General features: G+C 43.9%; 1 protein-coding gene across 2 annotated transcripts in view; it reads left to right on the top strand.

Moving 5' to 3' along the window:
- The window catches only part of STON1 (stonin 1), a 47,524-nt gene that overhangs the window by 12,895 nt on the left and 23,269 nt on the right, over nucleotides 1-11,360 (top strand). For both annotated transcript variants that reach the window (XM_064446450.1, XM_064446449.1), the window contains exons 2-3: nucleotides 14-2,007; nucleotides 11,126-11,328. In XM_064446450.1, coding sequence (XP_064302520.1) covers nucleotides 63-2,007; nucleotides 11,126-11,328 — 2,148 coding nt within the window. In that variant the 5' untranslated portion in view covers nucleotides 14-62. The remainder of the gene's footprint in view (nucleotides 1-13; nucleotides 2,008-11,125; nucleotides 11,329-11,360) is intronic.

Here is an 11,360-nt window from a genome sequence, read left to right on the forward strand (position 1 = left end):
TGTTTCTTCATAGATGGTTTGCGGGTGATACGTGTGCAAGTGCCTCAAGTTTCTCCTACAAGATGTGTTCCACAAATCCAGCAAATTGGGTCACCTTTGATGATGAGCCACTCTTCCAGTCACCTCAGAAATCAGTTGATAATCAGAGTAGTTGTAAAGCAAACGGCCTTAAATTGAATCTGTGTAGTGTGCATGAGTCTTCAAGTAGATCATCTTCTACAGGCAGCACTCCACTCTCCTCTCCTGTAGTTGACTTCTACCTAAGTCCTGGACCCCCCAGCAACTCTCCACTTACTACACCTACCAGAGACTACCCAGGAAGTCCGTGCATCCCAAAGCCTGGGATGCACATGCTTTATCCCATCCCTGAATGGCCATCAAATGTTAACCTTCTTCCATCACCTGGGATTTGCTCATCCCTAACCTCGCAGAAACTGGGCAGCCTTCCTTTGAACACCTCGCCTAATGACCATCCAGTTAAGACTTTGGTCTCCAAATCAACTGATGAAGGAAGCCTTAATCCTCCAGGAAGCTGTGAGGAGCTAGAAGACTTGTCGTCAGTACCAGGGCATTTCCCGTACTTCCAGAGCAACTGTGCTTTTTCCAGTCCCTTTTGGAAGGAAGGAAGCTCAGTCAGTGCGTTGCCAGCTAATATTAGCATGCACAGGAAGGACAAAGCACTTGACAGGAGTGTTTGTCATCCTAAAGACAAAGAAACTTGCCACGATCAGAAAAGCCTTAACCAGGGCTCCTTCAGCTACATCTGCGAGAGGCTTGAACACCTGCAAGCTGATAGCTGTGATGCCACCAGAAGCCTGCCTGCCTCCAGCGCTCACACGTGGCACAAGATCTCCCCCGGCATCCCACGCAGCCTCTTCAGGAGCCAGAAAGCGGATGGGTGGCCATTCATGCTGAGGATTCCTGAAAAGAAGAACATGATGTCGTCTCGGCAATGGGGCCCTATTTACCTTAGTGTCCAAGCAGGAGGTGTGCTGCAGTTGTATTATGAAAAGGGCCTGGAGAAACCTTTCAGGGAGTTCCAGCTGCAGCCACACTGTAAGCTGTCCGAACCCAAATTAGAGAGCTATAATGTCTCAGGAAAAATCCATACCGTGAAGATCGAGTGCGTGTCTTACACAGAGAAAAGGAGGTATCATCCCAAAGTAGAAGTGATCCATGAGCCGGAGGTTGAGCAGATGTTAAAGCTGGGCACCACAGATTATAACGACTTCACCGATTTCCTTGTAACAGTCGAGGAAGAGCTTATGAAACTGCCTATCATTTCTAGACAAAGGAGGAATTATGAAGAACAAGAAATGACACTGGAAATAGTGGATAACTTCTGGGGGAAAGTCACTAAGACAGAAGGAAAACTCGTAGAAAGTGCTGTCATCACACACATTTACTGCTTGTGTTTTGTGAACGGAAGTGCCGACTGCTTTCTAACCCTGAATGACCTGGAGCTTCAGAAGAGGGATGAGCGTTACTTTGAGAAGGAGGAGGAGAAGAAATGGATTAATATTCTCGACTGCCATTTCCATAACTGTGTCAAAGCGCAGGAATTCGAGCAATCACGAATTATTAAGTTTATGCCCCTGGATGCCTGTAGGCTGGAGCTGATGCGTTTCAGGACATGGTATAATGGGCAAGAACTTCCCTTTTCTGTGAAGGCTGCAGTAGTGGTTCAGGGGGCATATGTTGAACTTCAGGCTTTTATAAACATGTCTTCAACTGCTCAGATCCCAACGCGTTTACCCTCTGTGAAATACTGTGAAAATGTTATGATACACTTTCCCGTTCCCACGCAGTGGGTCAAAGCACTTTGGACCATGAATCTCCAAAGGCAGAAGTCCCTAAAAGCAAAAATGAATAGGAGAACGTGCCTTGGCGCTTTACACGAGATTGAATCTGATCCCGTAATACAAGTCTCAGTTGGAACAGCAAAATACGAGAGTGCCTACCGAGCTGTTGTGTGGAAGATAGACAGGCTTCCAGATAAAAACTCAAGTAAATAATTTGTGCTATATAATTATGGGCTTGGGCGCACGTCTCTGCTGGTTTTATGCTTTTGTACCTCCATCAGCTTCCGTAGATTGGGTTTTTGTCTGTGGTGGTATTGGTAGAAGCTCGAGTAACCTTTTAGGAAAAAGAGAGTTTTTTTTTTTAAGGACTTTTTCCTAATTTATTTGACGAAGGCAGTTGTATTATTGTCAGTGTACAGTGTCATGGAAGTGGATCTCATCATTCTGAGTAAACCTCAAGTCTCTAGTGAGAAAGAGGGAAGGGTTTATGCTTCACATATACCAGCTGGACTATGGTGGGATGGGAAGCAAATGCCAGTAGGCAAAATGATTTGCCCACCCAATATCACACAGTTAATAGAAAAGTTGGTATTGTAACCGTTGGGTCGTGGCTTTCTAGAATAATTTAAGGAACAGTAAGTATGATACATAACTAGAAGGTACCATGGTCAAACTTGTTGTAAGAAGTTGACTGTGCTTTTGCAAAGGCTAATATCTTTTACCCTCTTTTATGGGATTGTGCATTGAGATTGTACATTCATGGCAATAACTGCACTGATGAAAAATGCCTCCCACTTTATTCCCGTTTTTCTCTGGTGGTGGTACCTCACTAAAAACTTGTAGTGATAAAACCAGCTAAGTTTATAGTCATGCACATGGAAGTTGTTAATTTTCCACTAAGTAAAACAGTGAATTTACCTTAATTTAATGGAGGAAATACGACTTTTTGGAAAGGGAAAATATAAATAGATGGATATATGGTTTTAAAATGCCAGTCTTTAGTCAGCTTACCAGATTAATAGCCCTATATAGTACTTTTCTAAAGGCACAAAAATTCTCGAGGAATACAGTATTCTGCTTCAAGTTCTACAGAGTGAGGGCAGTTGATCAAGTACATGCATTAGGTATATTTGAGGCCTTGAGAATCTGTGTAAGACAAGGGCATCTATTGAAGCATTTCGCCTAAAATATCTGTGAAATCTGTACTTTTACGGGGTTAAGTGTGTAGCATTAACAAATGGTTTGGCCTAGTCTTGTAGTATCCTAGCTGTCTGGACTAACTGTCTTCAAAACGTCCAGAAAAGTTTTAATCATCCTAAGCCCTGGTTTCAGGTATGCTAGTACTAAGTTGACATATCCTGAGCTTATATTTGCATTAGATTGCTTTTGGTATTAAAACAGCATTTGAAAGCATCCTACATCGACATGCTAATGTGGCAGTTGCGAGAGTACGAATTATTGCATGGCTGCTGGCAGATGAGAGCAAGTATTTTTACTAATGATGCGGCATGGAAATATTGGTCCCATTTGTGTGCAGCCTGGGCCTTGCTTAGGCAATGAGGTCTCTCAAACCTTGAGCAGCTGTGCCTTTGGATTTCTGTTGATGCGCACCGCGGGAGGAACAGCACAAACACCACTGTGGTCAGATTTAGAAATGACGTATTTTTAACGCCTTCTCTCTTTTTCCCCTTCTTTTGCTTTGGAAGAAGCTGTGGTTGGCTTGGACCTGTGGCTAATGCCATATGGTTCCTCCTGAATTGGCTGAGCCCTCCCTTTTACATGCTGCTTGTTACCTGGGTATCTTATGCTCTACCCAGAGAGGATGCCGGTGGCTGCCAAGCAACGGGCAGTGGGAGAGCAGAGGCGACGCAGCGTCGGCAGACAGGCTAACACAAGGCAGCGAGCCAAGCCAGAATTAATGGTGGAGGGAGAGAAATGACAGAGAGAGGGAAGATAAGGAGAAGCAGTCAGGGAGGGGTTGGGGAGACTGGAAGACGGATGGAGAGGGCAGAGGAGTTGATGGAGAAGTATAGAAGAACTAGTGGGCAGAAGAAGATTCTTCAGGTCTTCAAAATCTGTAGATATGGGTGTTTGCACTCCAGGCTTTAAGGATTTGCACCTTGCTGCTGTGGCCTGTGTGTTTTCCCAAGGCTTACATGGGACTGACTGTTTGGGTAGCTGTTAGTATTCTTTGCTATTTAATGTAGGTTTGCTTCTGCAAAATCAAGTCAGCAATTTAGTCAGGCAATTTTAAAGAAGATTATAAGTCTTCCAGTTCCCTGCAGTTCATTCACCTTCAGATTTGATGTGCACTATTAACTTCAGGTTTATATTATTTGAAAGTAAGAACAGTTTTTTGTGGCATTCTACAGCTTTACGTTATTTTCTATCAGTAGCTTAAACTTCTGACATTTGAATAATTCCTCTGGCTGAGATCTGCAAAATCATTTGTATCCTTGAAATGTTCATGTGTTTGAAAAAGCATTTTGGTAGTAATACTGCCTGCTCAAATTTTAAACCCTTCTATCAAGTTTTCTGTACGCAGTTAAGAGTTTAAAAATAGAGTTGTCACAAGGCATGCCAAAAATCTGGAGGTAGTCAAACTAATAGAAATATGTAAACTTTCATAATACGTTTACTGCAGGGAGAAAAATATGCCGAGGCTTTTGCTTGCAAAAAGCCTTTGTCCAAAGCTTCTTAAAAAAAAAAAAAAAAGAAGAGAGGGAAAAGGAAAGGTTGCTTACAGTTAAGTGGCGATTCCATTTATAGGCATCGAAATATGTTACTATCCACTGGATTGTACTAAAGTGCTTCCTTGAAAGAGCGCTGGCCAAGCAAAGTCAATGTGAGCTGCGAGATACCCCAGATTTTTAAAACCTGCCTGTGCTTATTCAGCTACGTAAATGGAGAGTTTGGAGCTCAAGTGATAGCATTATTTAAAAAAGAGTTAAAAAGCTGTAGACATTGAAGCATTGGTCCAATGAAATTTCTGCAAATTGAGTCTACATTTGTGAAATTGGGTCATTGCATAAGGAAATGTAGAACATTTTATGATTTCAGCACAGTACTTGGGACAGGCTTTGCACTGGAGAAGGTGTATGCACCTGTGTTGCCCAGGGAGCTGGGGAGAGGCTAGACTTTGAAACACTGTGTTTTAATCTCCTGCTGTGTAAATTTGTGCCCTGCGGTGTTTCCTGCTAGGACACCTCCATCCTTGGGCCGTTGTGTAATGCAACAGTTCTTCAGCTGATTATTTCTCCTTTTCATCATGGAGCCACACTGAGGAAGCAGTGATTAAGCAACACAGAGAAATGGAGCCAGGGGAGCTTGTGGCTGCTGTCAGCCTTTAGCATCTGAGCATGGACTCAAGTGTGGGAGGTGATGCAGCTCCCAGCAACCTTCAGTTGCCACTTTTTTGTTTTCTGAACTGCCTAGGTGGAAGCTCCGAGCCATGACTTTGTTAGGTGGGCTCCATCCCTGCCCAGCAACCTCCTTCTGGCACCAGAATCATAGCAAACTTCTCCTTGGCAGTGGTACCTTCCCACTCCCCTATTTCCTACGCATTTCTCCCAGAAGGCTGGATAAATGCACCCATTTAGACATATCTGCAAGAGCTGTTAGCTCCTAACAATCCTAATGTAAATCTGTTCTTAGTATATTGTTGATGTTTTCATGTTCAAAATAAGACGTTTAGAACTGGACCTATTTTGGCAGAAATAGAATTACTGCTTAATGAAAATAACCAGCACATTTATTTGGCCTAAATTGCTTGGCTTCATAAACCTTTCTCAGATCAAGGTTGCTTGAATGCTACTCACACAGGTTAATAAGGGATAAATAGTGTGAGTAAATGCAGCAAAGTTAGATTATTAATTGTTTGTTAAGTGCTATGTGAAATCTGAATCTTAGAATCATAGAATGGTTTGGGTTGGAAGGGACCTTTAAAGGTCATCTAGTCCAACCCCTCTGCAATGAACAGGGACATCTTCCAAGTAGATCAGCAGAGACGGTTTCGGCTTGCTCTAAAGGATTCGCCTGGTGCCTGGCTTCTTGGTGGGCTACTCGTGTCCTTCTCTGCTGCAGCTCCACGGTCAGTGAATCACCATGCTCCTGTGGCCACATTGAATCTAGTTTCATAGTTTCACTTATGTGTGTGTTTGTTTTGGCTTTTTTGTTGTTACTCTTCAGAGAAAGAGAGCAAGAATTTGGAATACTTTTAGGAAATAAGAGCCAAATTTTCAGATGTAAGGCAGGAAAGACTTAGGTCTCTGAATTCACAAAAGTCGTAACAACTTGCCTAGACACCTAAACCCCCGGGCTTCTGTCTCCTAAGTTAGCTAGTAAAAGCTCAGTTATCTCCCCAGATTATCTGGTTGCCTTTCAGGAGTGATTCAATTCCATTAGGCCAGATGGTCATGTCTCCATGATGCCTGATGGGCCACATTTTGGATAGCTGGGCTCACATCTGAATATGCCATCTTAGCTTCGATTGGGCAACTGTACAGACTTACACCATGCCTGCTTCATGCAACTTGTCTTTCCATGCCACTACATTTTCTCTTTTCTGGCTGACATCTTGCTTATTCAGCATTACAGGTTTTTTTGCAAAAGGATCTTGTACATGCAGCCTCTCTTCTTCTGAATCCAGTGTAATACAAGGCCTGGGAAACAATAGTTTCACAGAACAGAGATGATAAGGACTGGCCAGTTTTAGGTGAAAACTAAGCCAATGCTCACTGTCTTCCGAAGTGTTGGTTGATCGCTTTGTTGTCTGACAGCTGATGGAACGAAGCTGCTTCACGCCCCTACCACAGCCCAGCAGTGGGCAGAGGAACTTCTCTGCAAGTGAAGTGGTGAGTACCTCCTTCTGACATTGACATTGGTACAGGATGGGCTGGGGGGAACCCTGTGTTTTGGGAGTAGGCGGAAGGGTCCAGTGGAGGCTGCTCCAGAGGACCCAGGGCAGTAGCCTTACCCAGATGCCAAAACTGTCATCTCTGCCTTTGCAGATAAGGTGCACCTATTGGAAAGAAAGGACCCCAGAACTCTTCGGATCACAACACCAAAACCACCTCATGGGTTTGGGTTAGCTGGAATATAAGCCCAGAAATTTCTTTTTAGGTGCTGTACGGTACTGAAGTAGAGTTGTGCCATGTGTTAACACAGGAGCCTTTAGCAGCAGGCCAAGAGGAATGGCTCATTTATGCCTGGGCTAAAGCGGACATCTACCACCTGACACTTAACATACCTGTCCAGGAAAATTCCAACCAGTGGTTATTTCTGGATTCCATTTCTCAGAAGACAAAATAATTTTCCAGGCAATTCCCATTGCTACTTGTTTCTCCATAGGCCTCCTTCCTACAAGAGGAAAGTGTTGAATTTAATCTCCAACAACCTTAGATCTACACCCTTTTCCTACTACCACTATTCCAAAGAAGATGCTACTGCTCTTGGACAAACCCTTTCTCCTCAGATCCTTGGTCAACCCCAGAGGCAAAGTGTGCCGCTTTCCTGGTCAGGGCATGATATGCCATCTTAGTGTTGCAACTGCTGCTATGAAGGACCCTTCACTTGTGGCTGACATTGTGGCAGCCTTCACATCCCAACCCAGCAAACAGCACAAAGACCAGCTCAAGTAAGTGTGTTGCCAAGCTGCGTCCCAGCACTTCCACTGGAGAGTGGAGCACATCCTGGGAGCCAAGAGGAGCACAGCTTGGGTGGGTTGTGGTACCGCAGATGGGATGGTGCCTCACAGTTTGGTTGAGGGATGGTCTGCTGCTTCTGGTCTCCGCCGCCGCTGGTATTGCTGTCACCCACAGCTGTTGCTGGGTTGATGGCAGATTCAAGGATGGAGAGGCCCACCCCAACAGGGGACTAGTTCCACCATGTCCAGGCAGTCTGGAAGAGGGACTGTGGACCAAGAGAGTGTTAGTGCAGGAGAAATGGACTCCGACACAGCAAGAGATGACCAGCAGCAGATCATGGACAAGGCCCACATCACAGAGGTATACAGATCTGCCTGTCACTGTGTACATGAGTGACGAAGCACCATCTTCTCCTTACACTTGTTTAGTCCTCCAACTTCCTTCTCAAGGAGCTGGCAGGTGGTTTTAATGTTTGTTTCTGCCTTTGTCCCTCCTCTGTTTCAGTAATAAAATCCCTAATGCTACCGTTTTACCTGTCTGTGTGTATTCTATTATTGTCCTGAGACTTTAGCCATGCGCTGTGTGCCCCTGGCATCGCACTCCTTTGCCTAAGACCTTTACGAGCTTGCAAGCTGGGTATCTGTGCTTTAGCGCCTCGAAGGATGCTATCCTGTAGTGTGCTCTGAGGTGTAAGTAATGTCTCACACACACCAGTAGCAGTGATTTAGCACGAATAGCAGTCAGTACCTCCTACTCCACCCCCATACCAGCCTTGGCATATAGCTGCGTGCGTGACTCTGAGCCCCATTCATGCGCAAGTGAACTAAGTAGTAGGCTTTTGCATAAAAAGGAGGTGACAGTACTGCTGCTTTTGGTCATGGGCCATGGTTTGGGTGGTGGTTGTAATTTTTTTCTAATGTCTGTGGGTTGTAAAGCTTTGTGCCTCAACTGGTGTGGCAGGTAGGTTGCAAAGTCTGCAAGGAGGGGTGAGGTTTTTCCATCGGATCTCTCCAGCATGTCTGCTTGGTTAGGTTTCCTTCCTTCTGTCCTGGCTTTGGTGATGGCCATTGCTGGGCACCTACTTTTCCCCACTCACCTTAAAGGTGCTATTGTTCTGTGACATACTTAGGGGACCTTCATTCCCCAAACTCAGGACCTACATATTTTTTGTTGTAGTGATCTCTACCAGTCCTTTTTATGAATCTGCCCTTGCATTTATGAGTGCCAGTTGTATTGCCTCTTCCTGCAATTTCTGTAACAGTTCCTTATGAGCATGTATTAGAGCTCCACTTTGGTAGAAAGAAGCAGCTAGTTCCATTTGGGGAATGGCTGCTTGCTCTCCATCGTGATACACATTTCTGTAAAGATGCCTGGGAGACCTCATGGCCGGTGGCTGATACTCTTCCATGGTGCAGGACTCCAGTTGGTATGTATACAGCATTATTTTATGAAATCCAGTTCAGGTTTTCTTTGAACAATACAGGTAGTTGTGTAAAAAAGCAGCATTTAGGTAAGGATCAAATGTGATGTATTGCTGGAAGCAAGCCTGCAGGGGATGCTTGAAACTCAGCCGCATACAGAGTCCAGATGGTAAAGGCCTGCACTGGTCCAGTGACGTGCCCCTTGTCCAAAGTGGTGGCTGTAAATGCTGCTGTGTTTCTGCGTGCGTGCCTTTGGGGTCAACCGAACAGAGAGAGGGATACTTGTAGTCAGCAAACAGCTTTTTAAGCTATTGATTATTGTTATTAAACATGGAAAAAGAAGTGGGGAGAAAGAGTTGGAGACCTCCCCTATCTGGAGTTTAGGGGCTGATAATCTAAAGGACACTTCTTATTCCTTTCTTCTCCTTTTCTTCCTCTCCTTCCTATTCCCTCACCTTTTCTTGCAGGCAGTCAAGTTTTATCTGTGCTGTTGAGTGTAACAGTAAGGAAGAGAGAGGGAATTATTAATTATACTAATTACAGAATCAGTGAAAAGGAAAACAAAATGTTAAATGTTTTAGGGAGTATGATTAAGATGTGCATGAATTTAATGCTCTTTAAGCCTTGATTTCTGGGGACCCATTGACTTTATGCCAGACTTGGAATGAAATCTGGAGGACGGTTTACTGAATTAGACTTTGTTCTGGTGAAGTCGGAGGCACGTGTCTTTGACAGAACTCTGCCCATCAAACTGCTCAGTCTTAAATTATGTCCTAAAACCAGAACTGGCTTGGGCAGGCTGTGAGGCAGGTTGCAGGGAAAACCTGCAGCACAGACCAGAGGACGCACCCAGCCCAAGGCTCATAGCAGCAACAGAGATGTAGCTTTTTTATTTATTTTTGCCTTACAAAATACCCATGAGCCTGTGGATGTGGAGTGTTACAGCGATTTTTCCCATGGGATGGATAAAGCTCAGCATATGATAACTCCATCTTCAGTATTTCCTTCATTCTGGTATGAAATTGATTCCTGCCACCGGAGAATGTGAGTGCATAAAGAACAGGACATTTTTGCCTGAACTTTGAGATGCTGTTCAGTATAATGGATGAAAACTAAATATACACTGCCAGGCTTGCCTTTGACAAAATATGGCCAATCCTTTGTCTGCCTTTTTGTTTTTTGTTTGGTTTTTTTTTTTTTTTTTTTGCCTGCAGCCAAATGGAGTCAGTTGTCTATGCTGATGCTTAAAATCCCGGAGAGGAGGGGAAATGGAGAATTACTGCTTTTTGCCTCGAAGAATTTGGAGAGGCAGCTGCGACATAAATGATTCTTTTCATTATATTATATTGTACTGCTTTCATGCACACAGTGAGCCTGCTGACCTCAGTTTCTTTGGAAAACAGGCTTTCCACCCTGGTGTTCCTGTGTGCCAAGAGGAGGAGAAATGCTTTCCCTTACCATTGCTGCATATAAAAAATGCTAAAGCAAGTGATCCCTAGGGTCTAAGGCTGGATTGAAGTAATTCAGGATATGGTGCAGTACGTGGGCAGTCCTTCAGGACTCTGCTTTGTAACATGACAGTTACTTCAGTAATAGTTTTGTTTGGAAGAAACAGAGTTTGTTCTTTTCCCATAACAAACCAAGCTGGAAAGGGAGTCCAGGTAGCCCTTATCCTGGCAGCTGGGATATATCTTGTTTGAGCAGCACTCTGAGCTGCACCTTTATCTTCCTGCCATAGATATACTGTAATAACTGATGTTATACAAGATAGCTGTAGTACTTGAAATAAACGCTCTAGTAAAATTCATACAGCAGAGTGCTCTGGAAAGGGTTTTTGTTGGACACAGGGAGGCATCTCTGCCTTGGCTAAGCTGGTTTGTATTTTTCTATGAGAGTAAGAAATGTACTTTTAAGTGAAAACTGAGATTTTCCCCCAACAGTCTGAATTTAGGAACCTATCCCTAGGTTTGTAATACTCTTCTCCTAATCAGAAGCTGGGAGGATCTGGTAAATCTTCTGCAAATTTATTTGTAAAACTGCAATGATTGTGAAAAGCATGCTGAAGCAGAGAAAAAATAAGGGGCCACCTTATGCCCAAGTAGTAAAAGATTATCCATAGAATAATTCTGTATTATAACAACAGCTATGTATTAATAAAAGATAGAGCTGTGCTCTCTTGCTAGGAGATTCACCTTTGTAAACAAATAAAAGATAATTAACTGATGGGGTGGGTTTTTTTTCCTTTTTCTTTTCCAAGGTTCAGATCATCCACACAGCCTGTCTTACAAACTGGAACTCGGATCAGACCAGGAAATCCCGTCTGACTGGTATCCATTTGCTACTGTCCAGTTTGTCGTTCATGATACCTGTGCCTCAGGAACAGAAGTCAAGTCACTGGGCGTAGAGAGCGATGTGCAGCCCCAGAAACATGTGGTTCAGAAAGCTTTTTACAATTGCCAGGTATTTTCAGGGCTGTTTTCAGTGTTTTCCTC

Source organism: Phalacrocorax carbo, chromosome 3 (assembly GCF_963921805.1).
Source record: "Phalacrocorax carbo chromosome 3, bPhaCar2.1, whole genome shotgun sequence".
NCBI lineage: Eukaryota > Metazoa > Chordata > Aves > Suliformes > Phalacrocoracidae > Phalacrocorax > Phalacrocorax carbo.